The following is a 19739-nucleotide window of genomic DNA, read 5'->3' on the forward strand; positions in this document are numbered from 1 at the left end:
TAGAGAACAGCCTCAGGTGGGACTGAAGAAAGCAGGGAGGCCCCCCGACTGGATTTTAGAATGGCAGTCACAACTTGTTCTTCCTGAAGGAAGGGTGTTGCGTCTCTTCTCAGGCTGACGGCGTGGAGTTGCCATGTGGATTTGTCACAGTTCTCCAGGACAGCCTCTGGCACAGGAAGCAGACCAGGGGGAAGCTAACTTTTTGAAGTTTTCAGTTGCACAAGTGTAATAAGAGCACTTAAACTGAAGGGAGATCCTCAGAGTCGATGCCAGAGTGTTTGCAAGTCCCTTTCAGCTTTGACCTTTAATTGCCCTTTATTCTTGCCTTTCAGCCCTGTACATTCATTCCCTTGCTGAGGAGTCCTATCCTTTATGATCACCAAGATGTGCATTCAAGTCTGTAACAGAGCCCAGACAGCCGATGGGAGAGGTGGCACAGGCCTGCACTGGGGTTTCTCATCTCGGTGGCAAGGACAGTGGCACACAGAGGCATTACATTGGCTTCCGAGTCTAGATCTATAAATATATTTATTATAACAAGAACTTAACAATAAACATATACTATGTACAACACCGTTACAGAGAACCCTGTTTTATGTCATTCACAGAAATAGCCAGTTTTGCTCCAGTGTGATAACTGAGGAGAGAACAGGATTTCAGTGTCGTCTGTGTTGAGTCTCGCTGACCACTAGCACCTCCTTTGGAGGTAGACGCCCACCAACGCTGACATGGCCCTGCCCCAGGCAGTTAGACACTTGTGCTCCAGTCCTTGGGTTCACACTTGCACCCTGTTTGACATAAATACTTTAAATGACATACAACGTATGTAGTTTTGTGCTTATTACTTTTTAAAAGAATAAATAATAATATTAAAAACTGCATAACGAAGCTCGGTATCTTGTCCAAGTGGGAGCCACACTTGTAGTGCTAGAAGTTGATGCCCGACATTGGGACTTTGTGTCATTAAATACTGAAAGATGGAGAGCGTGTCCTGTCCTTTTCTCCTTATAAGTGGTTTTTATGATGAAATGACGGCAAGTCGACTTACCAGGTATAAAAATGGTAAATGTGTATTTGGTACCAACTTCAGCGAAACAGCACAGCAGTGGCGGCTGCCTCCTTCGTGCCCTGGAATGGAAGCTGGTCACCACGTGAGGTTTGAGGGTCTGAGGACTAGAGGGAAGGCCTTCCTCTGTGAGCCACGGGGTGGCCTCCCTTCTGGCCCCCCTGCTGGGGTTAAGCTGCTACTAGAAGAGCGATTCTCCTCTTGCCCCTCAGGCCTTGGCTGTCACGGCTCGTCTGAGAAGGCTGTCCCCATCCTGAGAGCTCTTTGTGGCAGGTGCCTTAATATATAGCTATAAATATCAAAAATAGTCTCCTGTGCTTTGTAGACATGTATTCTCCCTCCTTCCCTTCCAACCTGGCCTGGGTCCTCAGCTTTACCTCATGGAGGGAGCTGAACTGGTATCACGAGCCAGAACTGGTTTCCTTCAGGAGCAGAGTTGTCTCTCTATGACAGTGCTTCCACGAGGCACGGCTTTTACGGGGCTGTCTGGGAGTTACTTTTTTCTAAAAATAAAACGGGGGCATTCACCCCCCACCCAGGAGAGATCCTCTATTCTGAACATAGAAAAATTAGAGCAAATGCCCCACTCTGGCACTACCTACAAAGAGCTTTGGGAATTCCCACGTTATCCCTCTCGTGGCCGCCTCCTTCTCTCGGTACTTAAAAATAGCCTTTTGTTTATCAAGAAAATGCCTTGGAAATCTAAATAATTCATATGGGATAAGAGAAAGCTAGCACAATCACCTTGTCCTTCTCCAGCAAAAGCATGGTAGGAAACCCTGTGAAGGGACAGACGGTTCTCCCTAGCTGTCCCCACGGCTGCCGCCGCTCCAGTCACATCTGGCTCCGCAAAGAGCCTGGACTTATCTTCGACCCAGTGGGGGACCAGCAGCCTCCTAGGCCTCGGGCCCCATACATAGTATTGTCCCTTGTTTTCCCTCGGCCACTGAAAGCGTAGATTGGTTAAAAACAAAAGTAGGAATCAAAGTGATAAGGACACTTTGATCTTATTCCAAGAGAGCCTGACGCCTAATATTGTCATAGGATAACTGATCTATGGTTGGCTGGGGATCAAGCTTGCCCTGCAGGAAGGAAAAAACGGCTTCTCTCTCCCAGTTGAAAAATATGTGAAACTATTGCACCGGGCAGAGTGAGCGCCTCCGTTCAGAGCAAGTGCCTCTGCAGGAGCCCCGAGGCCCAGCTCGCTCGCTCGGTCGCGGTTCCTGCTGCCCGGAGGCTACTCCCTCATTTTCCCCAAAGGCGAGGATGATTTCCTACATTCAATGTAGACGGTATTCAAAATGTGTAGCGTAGTGAGTTCCTTGATTGTGTTGGTCAGCCTCTTATTGGTGTTGCTGAAAGTTGATCTTTGTGAGTAGCATTTGCCTCACCAGACGTGTCTGTCCACAGTCTCGGCGTGGGCTTTCCGCTGATGTCAGCCGCTTTGAATATATTTCTTTATCACGACGCAGCCGTGTCTGAACACGGGGCAGGGCATGTGGGGGAGGAGGGCCCACGTGTTGGTTGCAGGCTCATAGGCTTCCATGTTGCCCAGGGCAGGCCCCTCACTGCTAACAATGCCTCCAGTTGCATAAATCTTGCCATCGAGTACCACAGCACTGTCAGAGAAAGCGAGGAGAGACTTAGCCACTGGATTTCCACCTGGGACCTGGAGATAGATTCCCGGCACCCTGTCCTGTCGCAGGCTGCCTCTCCCCTTTTGCAAACGTCATGTGGGGTCTTGCTGCTCTTCTTTGCCCTCTGACCTCAGCGGGGGTAAGAAAAACACCTTTCCTCCAGGACCAATCAGGACGCCATGCTATACTACCCTCCAAGCTGTGGCCGACACTGATGCATACTGGGTGTCCCAGGACCTGCCCGTCTGACTCAGGTCGGCTGGGAGATGAGCAGCCTCTGTGTACAGGTGCTCGGCTCAGTTCACTGGGTCTCTATGGAGCATCTTTTTGGTGTTGCTGGGACAGAGCCTTCCTACCACTCAAATCCAGTTGGGAACATGACGCGCCGGAATGATAGCAGACAGGATAATAAGGAGCTAAGTTGTAACTGAGCATCAGCCACTCGACTGGGAATTTCACCCTCGCCCAGGTGCTCGGAGTCAGAACTTCCTGCTGTGATTCCTTCACACGTGTGACCTGAAACTGCTGCCCGCCCGTGGCTGCAAGGGCCCGGTATGCTCTCTGCAGCGTCATGACGGTGGCCCGGGCACCTTCCCTGGGCCACACTCACGGGCTTGGTCAAGCTGTCTCGGGCAGCTCTCTGCTCCTCTGCACTTACTATCTCACTGCATCCCAGCTACCCCTTCACACGGATGCCAAATCTATGCTTCCAGCCCCGAGTTCTCTCTCATTTCCGCTAATGGCCATTTCTTCTTGGCTGTCCCCTGAAATTGAACAGAAACCCTTCCAAAGTCTCCACCCATTTCTGAAAATCTGAGCCTGGACAGAACATGTGTATCTAGACGTCCTCCCAGACACTGAAGCCCCCAGCTGTCTCTCTCGCAGCTCCGTGCCATCTGGGCCCCTCACACTTCTCCCCTTGCGGCATATCCTTTCCCTGCTTCTCTTGCAAGACCCAGCTTAAATCTCCCCTCAGGCATTGTCTCTCCATGCCCACACTGCGGCTGTCTTGATCACGGGGCAGTATTGTCAGAGCTGCCCTGCACACGGCCACCATGCAGGATATGTGACATGAAAGCAGGGCTCGAGAACTGTAGCATCTTCATACTAATAGGAACTTAGCACTCATCTAGTCCAAGGGCGTGTTTCATAGGTAGAACTTCCCCAGAGAGGGGAAGTTATTTGCCCAAGGTCACGTAAGAGGTCAGTGGTAGACTGTGGCTTTCCTAGCTGTGCCACACAAACAGGAGGCACTCAATAAATGCTTCATGCTCTTGCCACACCGAGGATTCAGGGATCACCTCTGCACAGGTACAAGATGTCTTCAAGAAGGCTCTGTTATGGAAATGCTGCAAATGGGATCTCTGCGGTTCCCAGTTTTTCCCTAGTTCCTCTTAGTCCAGGAAAGGGTGGGGCTAGAAGAGCAGGGTGTGTGTCTCACTGCCCAGGGTGGTTAATTTTTCTGGGCCAGAGCGCCCAGGGAAGCAGGCCACACTCCGACCTCTACCTCTCTCTTCCTGGGGGGCTGGTCGGGGTGTGTTTCTGCCCAGTCAGCTGCGGGACTCCAGGGCAGCTGTGCCTTGTGCCTCACTGGGTCCAGCTCCAAAGAGCCATCAGGATCATGCGTGCCATCAGGGCACTCCCCCAAAAGCCACCTGTCCCATGTAGGGTATCACACAGCTCTGGCCTGTTGCTGCCTCTTGTCTGTGACCGGGCAGGTGGTCCTGGGGGGAAGCTGACCTCATAGCACCACCCTCACCTCTCACTGAGAGAAGGTGTGGCCTTAAGGACCTGGGGCCGGTGTCTGTAGGAAGCCCTTCCTGTGCATCTTGGAGGTGGGGTCAGCTGGAGCCACAGGGTCAGGCTTTTGGGGCGCTTCACACTCTGCACGAACACCCACACCCGCAGCTGGCGGAGGCTGGTGCTGCTCTGGGCCCAGGCACCGCCTTGGTCATTGGATGGTGGTCAGTCATCATGCACCAACCCTTCCTGCTGTCCCTTCCCCTGCCCTCCTCCTCCCCGGCCCAGCCTCCTCACCTGCAGAACTGGCGAGAGTGATTCATGTTGGGACCCGCCTTAATGTTCCCTTTGTCAGGGTCATAGATGGTGGTGGCTCTGGCATAAGCCCCACCCAGGATGAAAACGAAGCCATTGAGGGTGACGGCGGGAGCGTACTTGTTGTCTGCAAGGAGAGCGGAGCAGGCAGGCAGGTCAGGGCCCTCTGCTGGGCCCCCTCCCTTCCTCCATCCCAGCAGGCCCTGCAGGGGACAGGAGCTGCAAAGACCTCCAATATCACTGGTTGGCCCGAGAACAAGGCTGGGGCCAGGAGCCACCTGGCACGGACCAGCTTGCCCTTTGTCCAGGTAGTGGGAGCTTCAGCTGCACCTGAGCTGGGGCCTCCCCTCCCCTCCCACCCCCCTGGATTGGGTCTGCAGAACCCCTGGGCTCAGCCCGCCCTCTGGGTTTGGGAATATTGACACCGACTAAAGCGATGAGGTGGGGCCGCTGCCCTGATCCTGGGCCGAGGAGACAGCTGGTTCTCACCAATCATCGGGGACTCGATGAAGCTCCATGTGTTGGTCTGTGGAACGTAAGACTGGAGCACGCCTGCAGCTCGGCCCGCCTCGTTCACGCCCCCGAACACGTAGATCTTGCCTCCACACACTGTGGCTGCTGCCGAGTGCACTGCCTTGGGCAGAGGGGCCACCGCCTCCCATTGGTTGGTGATGGTGTCGTACCTGTTGAGAGGGGAGAAGAAGAGCCAGAATCAGAGATGGGCCTCATGCAGGGCAGGGGCCCCAAGCAAGGCAGCAGACACGGGGGAGCCCCACCACCCACTTCCTGCCCTCGGTGTAGCCCGAGATCACACAGTGGAGGGCACTTGGGATGAATCACTCAAGGCCATCCAGGATCTAGCCCAAACCGGCCCTCTCAGCCTCCCTCCTGAACCTCAGGGGGGCTCTTGTCTGTCTGTGGAAACCTCTATCAGCTCCCCAGCTTCCGGGCCTCTTCAGCCCTCTCTGTCCAGCTCAGTCCTACTCTTTCATTTAGCAGCCCGGCACTGGGCATCTCCTACGTACCCAGCCCATGGGCTGGAAACTGGGGAAATAGTGGCCTGGACCAAGGAAGGAGGTGGGAACAGAAGGAGAGGTAAACTGATAAGGTTTAGCATGAATTGATGTCTCATTTCAGGGAGTCGCTGAGGATGCCTCAGGGTCTCTGGCTTGGGAAACTGGCACTACTCATGGGACAGGGAATCGAGGCTGGGAGAGTTTTGGGGAGGAGGATGATTTTGGTTTTATTCATGGGAAGTTTAAAGTATCTGTGGGTAACAAACTGGGGATGTGCAGGGGCAGTTGTTATTTAGGTCTGGATTAAATATTCAGCTTTGGGATCATGGGCACATAGATGGAAACTGAAGACGAGGTAGTTCACAGGGAGCGTGTGGGGTGAGGACGGATTGAGGACACTGAGGAGATGCCGGCCTGTATGAGGGGAGCTGAGAGGAGTCCAAGAGGAGTGGTGATGTGACAAGAGGCAAAGCTGCAGCACGGAGGATGTGACAGGAGGTCAGGAAGTCCCCAACAGGTCACTGGTGGTCATGTCAAGGGCACCATATGTGGAACGGGAGGTGCAGGGCTATTTGTGTATGGAGGAGGGAGCAGGAAGCCAGGCAGTGGAGCTGGCTGGTGGAGACGTCTCTTGGATGAAACTTCACTGGGGAGATGGACAAAGAAGGTGGGACTTAGAAAGGACTATGGAGCTAAGAGGGGTTTTGCTGATAAATGTTTAACAACCAGATCTCCAGGGAAGAAAGTCCTGGTGTGTAGCATTTGCTGACTTCTGTAATGTAAATCCTCTCATCATGGCTGATTTCAAGCTACCAATGGGACATCATTGAATGTGGGGTTGGGAAGAGATGCGCAGTAGTGCCCCAGGATACAGAATTTCCCCCCCGTACAGATGCAGTGGACACATACAACCTCCAGAACATAGGCAGCAGTAAAATGTAGTAAAAAAATTAGACAGTGATGAGTTTTGAGTATGGATTACCTTTGTTTTTAAATAATTTAATTCTAAGTTTATATGACTTAATTTTTAATAATCTCTGTAGCTAACAACTGACTTGCAGAGTTCCTGAAGATTTAACAGTGGGCTCTAATGAACCAGTATGAACCAGCTCCAGCACAGCATGGGTTTTATTTTAATTTGGGGAGGGGGGAGTTTTAATTATGTTTCCATGCTGATAGGAAGGAGTCCAAGTGGATAAGGAACGATGAACTATATATGAAAGAGAGGGGAGAGCTGATGATGGGAGGCTCCTGGTAGCTGGATGCAAATTGGATCCAGAGTAGACAGGGAAATGGTGGCCATTTAGGCATGAGAGAGGAAGGCAAGGATGGCCTGAGCATAAGGACATATGCAGGAGTGATGGCGGGAAAAAGAGAGAGTTCTTGATTGATGGCTCCATTTTCTCTGTGAAGCAGGAGTCAAGTATTGGAGGAGTCTGTGGGGTAAGAGCCTTGAGGAGAGAGGTGAAGATGGGAGACGCACACTCTTGAGAGTGGGAGAAACAGCTGACAAGGGAAACACAAAAAATTCCCTGCACCATGAGGATCCAGTAGAGGTTGGAGGACTTCAATACACAGTGGGGCCAATCTACAAGACCGTGTGATTTTCTCCACCAGCAATCAGCCCCCAGAGGGCAGGCGTGGTGATGGTAAAGGGTAGGATTGAACAGGCTTGACCAGGTCTCTAAGATCTGTGGTGCAGGACAAAGTGGCAGAGTCAGAGGATGGAGAAGTGATGGAACATGAGTTCCAGGCAGGGCAGGGAAAACGTGAGAACAGACACAGCTGATGGCAAGAGTAGACTTGGCATTAAGCAAATGGGCCACTGAACCGGGATCTTTGAGGTCTTTCTTAGTGGGGCAGCTGTGTCTCTCAGTTTTTCCCTGAGGGCCACCCTCACAAGCATTCACTCTGGATCTTCCATCTACGGCTCACCACGCTGTTCACTGCTCTTTCGTGGGCTCTGGACCCAAGGCGGCGCCTCCGCCAGGGGCTTGCTGCACCACCACCCTTGGGATTCTCCCAGCACGCCTTTCCCGGGAAGCACACAGGGCCCACTTTTCCTTGTGAGCCTCCTTGGGGCATGAGCCATTGCATGGTCACAGCTCGGTGACCCAGGAAGATGGTATCTCCTAGCTGGTGCCCCTGGCTGTGAGACGTCCAGCTCTGTGCTTGCACAGACTCAGGATTTGAGAAGAAGCTCAAGTACCTGAAAGGGGAGCAGGGGCTGATTCAATTAAGCCCCAAACGAATGATACGTGGCTAATAAGCAATGGAATAAGTGCCTTTTTGGACAGTGTCAGAAGTTCAGATATCTGTTTTTTAAGCCGATGTGGCAGAGATCCAAAGAGCTCCTGCAGAAGGAGCTGGGAGACAGTGGAAGATTATGTGGCTGTTAGTCTTCAGGCTTTCGGTATAATGGCACATTCTGCCAAACGTGAATTTCTTGTTATTCCAGGTGGCTGATTGCCAAGCCACAAGCCCTCCCGTCAGCTCAATCTGTCAGCTTCCTGCTTGAGAAGGATATGCTAATGACATGCAAATGACCCCGCGGAATGCGGCGCTCTGCTATCATTTATCCAGTAACCACAGCTACTGCAATATATTGCTATAAAGTATTAGACCCAGTTATTTATATAATGATATAATACAGGTTTGTCTATTACACTGTTGTTTTAAACTATAATTATATAATCTTGCTCTAGTCCTGCAATACAGTAAGGTAATTATAACGCACCATACATCTCATTCATTATCAATATAAGAGCAATTTGTACCATTAGTGCTTCCTGGGGAACAAAGTGTCCTCGTGTCTGTCCCCATTCCCCCGACCTTCCTGTCACCCTGAATTCTCATCATTGCCACTGTGTGGCACAGAAATTGACTTGACCAAAGGGGGTCTAGCTATGCTCCTTGGGAAGCAGTGGGCACCCCTTCCATGTACCCTCCACCCAAGAGTCTTCAGGTCTGTGTCCTGTCCATACAAGGACGGCTGACAGATCCCAGTGGACTAGGGAAGGCCTCAGGGCACCGTGTCCTGGACTGCTCCTCCATCTCCTGGGCTTCCCAGGGTGGTCTTGCTCATTCTGTGCCCCAGCTGATGTTTTGCAGCGGAACAAAGGCCTAGCCAGCTGCCAGGGCAGGCTGGTACAGGCTGCTCCTGGGCATTGGCGAACTCCTCCTGGGCCCAACAGGAGCGGAGTTTGTTCCCCTTCCTTGTGCATTTGATCCTTGAACAAATCCCTGTATTTATCAACAAGTTTGCAAAATGAGTAATCAGCATCTTAGGAGATTAAAAATAGCTGACAAGAGCAAGACAGGATGACAGATCTCGCTCAGTTTACTCCTACATAGAAAATGTCTCATTTTCGTGTGTTTATAGTGGATCACAAACGAGTGGAACCTGGTGCTTCTGGAAAGCTTGGGGCGTGATGGGTGTGCAGTGGGTCTCACTGAAGGCTGTCGGCATCAGGGCTGAACCAGGTTCAACGGCAGTATTAATATCTTCATAATCACACGGGGATTCCCCATTATCTTCAGATCAATATGACAATTAAATGTTGTTACTGAGCCATCTCTGAGCTCCACTTGGGGGAGTTAAAAGCCCACAGTGAAAATCCAGAGCCTGTCTCACTCTGAAACCATCTTTGCCGTAACATTTATCAAGTGTCCAATTAGCCTTTGAGGGAAAAATACAAACTGAGGGGTTTGTGTGGCTCTACCGGCGAGAAGCTGTCACACGGGAAGATGTGATTTTCCATGGCAGCTGATGACGGGGGCTGGTGGGTGGGCCAGGGTGCAGGAAGAATGTGGGAAAAGGGCTCCGGTGACCTGACCCGTGACCCCCAGGGTTGGAACTTGGGGCCAGTTCAGCCTAACTTGTCACTCTCTGGGGCACTAGATTCTCCAAAAGCAGGACTGCCCTGCAGTTTCCCCCATCCTGCTGCTGACTCACAAAACTGCCTGAGCTCTTTCTACAGTTTCCCTCCAAGGTGTCTGTTCTCTGCATGATCCATTTCCCCGTCTCAAAGGAAAAGACTGTTTCCAGCCAGAGAAGCGCCTGCCTCCAGCCTATTCCTCTCCTGCCTACACACGATCCCTCCACTAGGTGCGGCCAGCTTTAAAGGGCCGAGGTGAGGCAGCCAGCCTGGAGCTTCCAGCAGAGGGCAGGCTTTATACACATGACTTACCTGCTAGAATTCTAGAGAATTCTAGAGGGTTGGCCAGGCCTGTGTGCAGTGACCCTTCTTCCCTGGGTTACATGCAGATTTCCTGGGATGTGTGGGAGGGAGGGAGGAAGGGAGCTCCCTCGTGTGTCACCTCCACTTGGCAGGAACATGAAGGCACAGCCACTGGCGTGGTGCACATTTGGACCATTGGTTCCAGCTTAACCCTACATCCCAGCCAGTCACTGGGCTGCTGCTTCCGGTCCCAGTAAGTTCCCTAACTGCCTGGTCAGGGCGTCCAAGCCCATCCTGTGTTTTTCCACCATTGGCTCTCATGCCTCCAGCTTGCCTGGACCCCTGAATGGGACAAGAATGTCCCGTCTCGGTGGCTGGGCAGTTGTTACCCTTCCTGCTTCTACTCCACCATCCCCGGTCCTCTCCCTTTGCTGTGTGTGAAGAGCCTGGGACTATGGCCTTTAAATGTCCAGCCTCAGGACTTCCCTGGTGGTGCAGTGGTTAAGAATCTGCCTGCCAATGCAGGGGACAACGGGTTCGATCCCTGGCCCGAGAAGATCCCACATGCTGCAGAGCAACTAAGCCCATCCACCACAACTACTGAGCCTGAGCTCTAGAGCCCGCGAGCCACAACTACTGAGCCCATGAGCCACAACTACTGAAGCCACCATGCCTAGAGCTTGTGCTCCGCAACAAAAGAAGCCACCGCAATGAGAAGCCCGAGCACCGAAACAAAGAGTAGCCCACGCTCGCCTCAACTAGAGAAAGCCTGCTCACAGCAACGAAGACCCAACACAGCCATAAATAAATAAATAAATAAATAAATAAATAAATAAATAAAAGTCCAGTCTCCAGTGGGTCTTAATTGGGTGGGGTTTGGGGAGGAGGAGTGATGTGCTTTTAGCTCTTGGGGAATGTGAGAGGACGCCCCTGTCGCGACTGTGGCCTCCTTACCTCTCCACGTGGTCCACGTTGCCTGCCACGCCAAGTCCCCCAAGGGTGTAAATCTTCCCATCATAGACAAGGCTATTGTGCCGACAGCGGGGGACCGTCATCCTGGAGACGAGGTTCCAGTTATCGAGCAGGGACATGTAGCACCAGACATCGGCCAGCGTCACCCCTGATTCCATCCCACCTGTGGGCAGTATGGGAGGTCCAGAGAGTGGGCAGGGAGTGAGGAAGGGCCCCAGGCTGGGCAGGCGCAGCCCCGGGGGCAGGAGGAGAAGGCTTCCCCTGCAAAGTAGACACCTGTGGCCTTGGCCTTCCTTAACCCTGGTGTGGGGAAAGGCCCCCTGGGGAAGTCTGTGCCCGGTCCCCAGCCCAGCCCTGAGGGGCCTCACCTGAAAGGTAGATGTTGTCCCCGGCACTCACTACACTGAAGAACTCGCGGTCATAGAAAGGCAGTGAGGCCAGGGGGTACCACTTGTTGTTCTGCGGGTTCCAGCAGGTGACGGCCACCAGTGAGCGCTGGGTCATCCCCACCATCTGACGGCCCCCAACCAAAACGATGACCTCGGCCACACCTGCAGGGACACGGATGGGCACCCTTGGGATAGCCTGACACTGTGTCAACATCTGTGCCTGGCGTCTCCTTGGGGGACCACCCAGAGCTGGGCTGACGGCATGGCGCCTGCCTTCGGGGGTTCGGGGCATATCCCGCCGTACCTGCTGAGAGGCGGGGCCGCGTTCGGGGCGTCTGCATCTCCTGGCGGGCGTGTGGCAGCATGTGGTAGCGTTTGGCCTCGTTGACCAGGTCCCGACACGCTTCCGATGACTTGATCAGCTCCTCGTTGTCAACCACGTTGAGCAGGTAGCTGGGGTGGATGAAGGGGAGGCGGACCACGGCCAGGAGCTCCGCCGAGTACTGCGGGGTCAAGGAGACATGGGATCTTCTTAGATTATAGGGTGGCGCCACCTCTTGTGAGTCGTGTTGAGAAGGAAGAAGGGAGAGGTGTGGGACTGGGCAAAATGGGTAATTCGAGTGTGCGTTTGGCTTGGGAGTGTCGACACTGCTCACCCCAGCCTAGGCAGAGCTGACGGGCGCTCCCAGCAACAGGAGGCGAGGAGGGAAGGAAGGGGGAGGTCTGACCCTGGGGTGGACCATCCATCGGTCTCTTGAGCACCTTCTCCCTGCCTCCACCCAGGTCGTGGGCCTCTGCTTCACACCAGGCTGCAGTGGACTGAAATGAGGATCCTGATCCTTGACGAGGTGGGGCAGGAGCTCAGGAAGGGGTGGGAGGGCCCAGGAGAGCGGATGGTGATCATCGAGCTTGCGAGTCATAACCATCAGAACCTGTGCCTCCCCGTCACCGGCAAACCCCTTTCGTGGCATCCCATTGGACCCCCTCACCTGCATTAAAGGCTTTTCATGGACTGATGTGAATCTCCCTCTTGTCTGTCAAACTCTTTGCTCATCACTCTATTTTAGTTTCATCCAACAACTAATTGGTGACCACTCTTTGCCACGCATTGAGTGTGCTATTGGGGGTGCAAAGACCAATAAGACCTGGTCCCTGACCTCCAGGTACACACAGTTTAAGGGTGGGGAGGGGATCCATCGCATAAAAGGACTCTTCCCAAAGCAAGAGTCTAGTTAGGGGTTGTGGGAGTGCAGGAGAGGAGGCTCCCCAGAGTGGGTGCCATCTGAGCCTGGTGTGGAAGGATTGCCAACTTTTCCAGGCCTAAGGAGGAGTGGGGGTGGGGGGCAGGGGGGTGGGGGGAGGGGGAGGGGGAGGGATTCAAAGCACACGCAGAGGCATCGGAGTGTGAAAGAGAGTGTTGCATTTGCGGGATTCTATGGAGCTGGATGCAGAAGGCTTCTGTTGGGCGTTGGGCAGCACACAGGGAGAAATGAGACTGGAGAGGTCAGCTAGGCACTGGCCTCCGCTGACCTCCTGCCTTGTTTGCCAAGGGCTGTGTAGTGTTTCCTGCAGAGTGGATGGGAGCACTCATGAGGGGTTTTACTTTATTTATTTTTATTTTTAAAAGTTTTATTAAAAAATTTTGGGGGGGCCGTGCCATGCGGCATGTGGGATCTTAGTTCCTGGACCGGGGATCGAACCTGTGCCCTCTGCAGTGAAAGCGCTGAGTCCTAACTGCTGGACTGCCAGGGAATTCCCTCATGAGGGGTTTTAAACAGAGAAATTACAGGACCAAACATGCTCCTAGGAAGACCGCCACGTTGCAGGGTGGGAATGAATTTGGAAGGAGGAGACTGAAGGCAGGGAAATCTCTCAGGAGATGACTGCAGTCATCCTGGTGAGATCAGGGGCCTTGAATGGGGAGAGAGAGAAGCTGGCTCTCGTAAGAGGAGGCACAAGTGGCAGTAGTGTGTGGCCAAGTGGAGGTGGAAGGTGTGGGAGGACTCTCAACTTCTGCCATGGGTAATGGGCAGAACTGAAATAAGGAACACAGCAAAATGTGTAGGTCTGGGGGTTTATGAATTAGAGGGGCTTGGGGGACATGGGCTGGAGCTGTCCAGTAGACAATCAAAGGCAGAGGTCTGGGCTGGAGACAGATTTGGGCATTGTGGTGGATGGTGGTGGTCATTATTACAGCCGCCCAACCTGACTTCCTTCCTCTGAAAATGAATCTTGCCCCGTCCCCGCCTGATCAGTCAGAGGACCGCCTTCTCCTGGGCCCAGTGGCTGGGGCAGGGGTGGAGAGCCATCTCTGCATCCTGTATCCACCCATGGCTGTGGATGCCCGCGCCCGCCCCATCCCTCCCTCCCTCATGGCTCTTCTTGTTCCACACGCAACAAAGTAGCCCCTGTCATGTGTCACTCAGCTGCCTCAGCTCGTTCTGGGCTCCCGCCTCCCTGACTCCGTCCTCCCATTTGCTGCTCTCTGGGGGGACTTTGAGCTCCCAGTGACTGGGAGAGCAGAGTCAAGGAACTCCCTTGCAAGTCTGCAGCGTCAGGGGCCGGGTGAGTCTCCATGCAAGCGGCTGTGACTTCGGATGGAGGACGCAGGCAGGGAAAGAGCCAGGCTGCACTGGCCGCTGCCCACAATCCCCTGCCAGCCCTAGAGAACCCTCTAGTGCCTGATTTCTCATCTCTCATCCCCCTTCACCTCTCTGCACCCACGGGAGCTGGTCCAGCCTCCCTACCCGGGCCTGCTGGCTCTCAGATGCTCCCACCGCTGGTCAGACCAGGCAGCCCTGCCTCCGCTAACTTCCTGGCCCCTTGCTCCAGACACGATCCCTGTACTGTGAGGGAGAAGGGGCAAGCCGGGTGGGGGTGGGGCAGGCCCTACCTGCGCACGGGACACGGGGTCCTTCTTGATCCACTTGATGACGGTCTCGTACACTAGCTCCTCGGCCTTGGTGTTGAGGCTGTCATTGGCGATGTAGGCGATGAAGTCATCCTTGGAGATGTTTAGGATCTCCTCCTGGGTCGCCACCTCGGGGAAGATCTGCAGCGCAAAGGCCTTGGCCATGTGGTAGAGCTCGCCGCACTGCATGGCCTCGGCCATGGCCAGCACCCCCAGGCAGTTGCTGGCCGTCAGCTGCTTCTCTGGGGGCAAGAGCACAGGACGGGACCACTGACTGCAGGGCCCTGGAAGGGGTCACCATCACTCTGGATCCCTCTCTGAGCTCATGTCTTTGTGACCTGCCTTCAGCATTCAGAGTCCCCACAAGCCCATTTCCCGTGTTCCTGGATCTTCAGATCCATTTTCTGGCATTTTCTCTGCCGCGGCTCATACTGACTTCCCCGGGGCCTCCCTCTGCTCCGGCAGGTCCCGGCAGAAGGACCGAGACTGAGGTATGGAGTGTCAGTGCCAGGCTCGGACCTTTTTCAGTGCCTGTGGGTGAAAGAGGCCTGGGCTTGGGGGGGGTCACACTGAGGCCTGGGGGTCACACTGAGGCTTATGGTGTCTGCCATAACTGTGACAGGCACGTCTGGGGTCACAGCCTTCTACCTTAGAGTCATGGCAGCAGTAACACCCCTTATAAGCCCACCCACCACCTCCCATGGGTCTCGGCCTCACCCAAGCTGACCTCCAGACCTGGGGTCAGTCTGGCCAGAGCTCCTGAGATCCGACTAATGGTTATTCTAGTCTAGACGTGTCTGGGTCCCAGGAGGCCCATCACTTTTGTGGGCCCAACTCAGGAGCTGTGGTTCCTGACCCTTCTAGACGGCTCATTCCCCCAAGGTCACACCTCAGGCCCCTGGCCATCCCCGCCTGGCCTGCTCCCATCCCCAGCTCTCTCACTCCACACCCAGGCCGGTCCTGGTGACTCCTGTCTCTGCCCTTCCCTCTCCCTGCTCTCACCAAACTGGGCAGCTCCAAACTGTAAGTGAGTGTGTTCTCTGGGTTGGGTCTAACAGAAGCAACTTTGTTCAGTGTTCAGAGAGCAGGGCTGTGAGGCCAGGGCACAGGCTCCCCATGAACAGACCGTTCACGCAGGCTTCTCGGTCCATTTGTCCTCGCAAGGCTGCCGGGGGTCCCGGTGTGGCCTCTGCGGCCGTCAGAGGAGCAATGCAGAGAACGCTCTGCCCACCAGTGAGCAGAGGCCTTTGTGCACAGTTACCCGAATTACCACCTTAAAACCGCTGTGGAATCCAGCTACACCCCGAGGCGGTCTGGCCGGGCGCGCACAGCCCTTCGCTCTCAATCCTTTGCTGCTTCTGAACCGTTTGCCCCTCAGCACTGGTCCCCGCGGCTCACCGAGAAAGGACACGCAGACTTTGCAGAAGGTGCGGAACTGGAACTTGCTGGCTGCCTCCAGCAGGGTCTTGGCGTTGGCCGCGTCGATGACCAGGGAGCCCGTGTAGACAAACTCCAGCAGCAGCTCCAGGACGTCGGCCTGCAGGTTGGACAGGACGAGCTCCAGCTTCTCCCGGCCGCACTGGCTGCCGTCTTGCACCGACCTAGGCACAGAGACCAGGGTGTCCTTACCTGCCGCCCTGCGGCCACGGCGCCGCCTCCTCACAGGGCTAGGTCTCCCTGCACACCTCGGTCACGCCCTTCATTTTAGGACTCAAGGGACACAGCAGTGACACACCTGAACCTAGCGACCTTACACGGGATCTGAAAGAGAAGAGTCTGACCAGAGACGCCCAGAAGAACAGAAAACCCTGCTTATCACTACTCGGCATGTCCATGCAAAAAAAAGATGCAAATCGAAAAGCATGAGCTGTGGATGGGGACGAGGACCAGGACTGGCCTCAAAGGGAAACAATATGGTTCGGCTCCACTGCTGGCCCCGGCGTCTCCGCCAAACAAAACATGGCCAGCAGGTCCCGGGCCCCAGGGCCCGTCTGCCTCCAATGGGAGAGTGTCCAGCATGACTGAGGCTCCCAAACGTCTGTGATCACAGCCAATCCCTTGATTGCCCAGAAGACTGAGGGCCCCAAGCCGTCCCGGAACCCCGACTCCAGCCCCACCTCTTTCCAAAAACATATTGTTTCCTTTTAGGCATGGAAAGGAAGCCCTTCATGACATTGCTTGGAAACTGAGGACGAGACGAGATAGACGGACAGAATGGTTAGAGCCAGGAGGAGGGGAGGGAGAACAACCAAGGACTTCCGCCACAGACAGCCAGCAGCCATGACCTAGGACCTGGCCCGGGGTGGGGCCTCCTGTCACATGGAACACGGGGTCAGAGGTCAGAGTGGCCTGCGTGTAGAGTGTGCATCGGGCTTGTGAACTGGGGGAGCAGGGGAGGGACACAGATATATAAATATGTTTAAATCTGGTGTCTACAGAAATACAAAACCATTGCAAAGGCTCCTAAGGCCTGGCAGCCGCGCCCTAAAGCTGGACCTGGAAGGAAACAGATAAGATGAAGCAAAAATAACACCAATCGAGAAGTGACCAAGAGGAGAAACACCCAGAGAGTTAAGAGGGAGGAGGCAGGGTTCTCAGAGGCGATCAGCTTGGCACGCGGTCTTGGCCGATCTGACCTGTCCTGCTTCCCGCACTGAGCCTGGTCCTGCCCGGGGGGCTGAGTTCAGCCACGTGCTGGGAAATGACCTCTGCATTCCTGGCCCTGCCTCCGCACCCTGTCCTGAGGAGGCCAGGGGCCAAGACTCTTGCGACTGGTCTCTTGGGTGCACCTGTGGCTGGCAGTGGGGGTGTGGAGTGTCCGGCAGCTGAGCAGGCTGGCCCCAGAGAGAGGCCGACTCCCATGTAAGCAGGGAGTTAGGGGACCTGGGTGCCCCAGCCCTGCCACCGACAGGCAGGCAGCCTTGGTCCCTCTGGCCCTCAGGCTCCTTATCTGCAAAACAGAGGACTGAACTGGATGAGGTCCAAAGTCCCACAGAGTTCACATGACAGAGACTGGAAAACACCTTCCCGGGAGACTCTGCTCTACAAAACAGAACCTGGAATGCCACCGTTTGAGCAACATTCTCTCCGGTTAGGCACTGGCCTCCCACGGCTTTTACAATACAAATATGACCTGGCAGGGAACAGGTGAAGCAGTGAGCCTGCGTCCAGGCCCTCCTCCCAGGGGTGCCACTCTGCACCTCCACGTAGGATGGCTCATCTGACCAGGGGCCTGAAGGCTTCATTCTGCCTTGAGCCCTGGGCAAGCCCAGAAAGCTGACCGGAAAGGTACAGGCTAAACAGAGGGTCTGAGCAGAGCCCCTTCTCAAACCCATAGATGTACACAGTGTGTGTGAGTTTTAAAGTGTCTTAACACACCTAGTGTTCTGCTGTCAGGATGGAGTCCCATGCTTGGGTGACTTTGTTAAGTATAAAAATGGTTTATTATATGATCACTTGAAACCACAGACATTCTCCACACCCCAGGCCTCCGGGGCCATCTGGTCAACCTCTTACTCTACTCTGCCTTCCTTCCTACCTGCCACTCTCTGGCCTCCACACCCTCACCCCCACGCCCTTCATGCTCTGCAGAGGTCACGTTGGGCCACAGCCAGGGCAGGGCTGATGAGACCAAAGTAGGGCTGCTCCCCTTCTCCCAAGGCTCACAGCCACTGCTGACTCCCGCTCTGGCCAGCTCTCCAGTCTCCCCACGAGTCCTCAGCACAAAATCAGTGAAGAGCTGAGGTGGGACTTTAGGATGTGCACACACACGTGCACATACACGCGCTGAAACGCATGTGACTTGTGACCCTGAGAACCAAGGAACAACACTGTGAGGAGGGGTGTTGGGTAGATGGAAGGCCAGTGGAGCCCCCGGCCCCGAGTGAGAGGTCTGATGGGACCTGCATGGCTGCACTTGTGGGGAGATGTTGTCTTGCCCAGAGTCTGAGCCAGGGAGAGGGTCCTGGGGACAAGGTGATGCTTGCATGGCTAGGAGCCAAGGGGTTGCTTGGGGAGGCTCACGGGATGTCAACCATTGCAGGTGCTGTCCAGGGTTGAAGAGGACCGCTGCTTCTGTGATGCTCGGCTGAGGCTCTGCCCCTCCAGACCCCCAAATTCCCATGGGGGCAACCTGTGGCGAGGAGGGGGCCGCTGGGCAAAAGACCTGTGGGGAGTGGCTGGAGGCCCCTGGGGCCAGATGCCAGACACTGTGAGCTGACCGACCATTCCTCTCGGAATGAGGAACTCTTGGGGACGGGATGGAGACTTTGTCACATGACTGAGTTCAAGATCTGGAGGAAGAGAGGCCCCCGACAGTGAGGCCTCGTGCAGCTCCCCTGCACAGGCATGTTTATGGTCCACACAGGCATTCTCATGTGGCCGGACAGCTGTGGGGGCAGACGGAGGCCGGTGGCCACTCTCCAGCCCTGACCATCAGACTGTCTTGGGATGGGACCTCTGTGCTCCTTAGACCTCTTCCCTCTGAGCAAGGACTCCCTGGGAGGTATCGCCCTTGATGGGTGGCCCTGGTCACCAGAGGGGAGTTGTGTCCTCCCCAGATAACCATTCTGTCCCTGTCCTGAGCTGGCTCTGGGGGTCTGAGCATCCCATTTCTCTCAGCCCCATGGAGTATCTGGGGAGCTGCTGGGCAATCTGGGTCATGACATGACCTTGGAGAAGGGGGGAGCAGGGCAAGATCGGGCAGCCCTAGCCTTATCAGGGTGGGGCTATGGACCTGACAACTGGGGGTCGGAGCATGGGAGTGAGGGTCAGGCTGGAGCTGCCCAGTCCACACAGCGCCCCCAGGTTCTATCAGAAGACTAAGACTTCATGGGGTCACCTTCTCCCAAGATGGGGTGTGTCTCTAGGGTGTGGGACACAGCCTCTGCTTGGCAGGCCTAAGTCTGTGGATGTGCTGGGAATGCCTTAGCCCCAATATTAGGATGTTTGCGACCCCACCATTAACAATTCACTCACGTGGGATAAGAACTGCCTTCTCCAGAATTCAGGACAGAGTGCCTCATCTACCCCTCGCACACCTCAGTGATCAGATGCTTTCATTTTGCAAGCTGGACCTGGAACTGTTGGGGCAGGGGTGGGTGGGGACAGTCACGGAGCAGGGATGAATGTGTATGGTACCCTGCTCTGCTCAGGAGGGTGACCCCACCCTCCTGACGTGATGCCCACCCTGCCCCACGGAGAGGTATTCAAGCGTGTCATCAGCTCCGGGGCACAAACACAAGCACACACCAGACTCATTGGGTCTGAGGACTTTCCTGGCAATAAGTCTGGCTCATGTCATTCTGCCAGTATTAGAGAAGTGTGACTATCTGCTCTTCTAGTCACACTGCTTTATTCTCCCAGAAAAGGGGGCAGACTGCCACCCACAAATGCCCAGCTTCTCGGGGAAGGAGGGCAAAGGCATATGGCTTGACTACTGCATTAACGTCTGTTGGGCTCCCCTCTATCCCGGGTCTGTGCCACTCAATTAGAGAGATCCTTTTAGCTTCCT

General features: G+C 54.9%; 1 protein-coding gene across 1 annotated transcript in view; it reads right to left on the reverse strand.

Moving 5' to 3' along the window:
* Window positions 1-509: 509 nt before the first annotated feature.
* Window positions 510-19739, reverse strand: part of KLHL29 (kelch like family member 29) — a 313708-nt gene continuing 294478 nt past the window's right edge. The window contains 8 exon segments of the mRNA XM_036874037.1: window positions 510-2685; window positions 4741-4885; window positions 5248-5441; window positions 10910-11090; window positions 11296-11478; window positions 11621-11819; window positions 14210-14469; window positions 15626-15828. Coding sequence (XP_036729932.1) covers window positions 2502-2685; window positions 4741-4885; window positions 5248-5441; window positions 10910-11090; window positions 11296-11478; window positions 11621-11819; window positions 14210-14469; window positions 15626-15828 — 1549 coding nt within the window. The 3' untranslated portion in view covers window positions 510-2501.

Source organism: Balaenoptera musculus, chromosome 13 (genome assembly GCF_009873245.2).
Source record: "Balaenoptera musculus isolate JJ_BM4_2016_0621 chromosome 13, mBalMus1.pri.v3, whole genome shotgun sequence".
NCBI classification, from domain to species: Eukaryota; Metazoa; Chordata; class Mammalia; order Artiodactyla; family Balaenopteridae; genus Balaenoptera; species Balaenoptera musculus.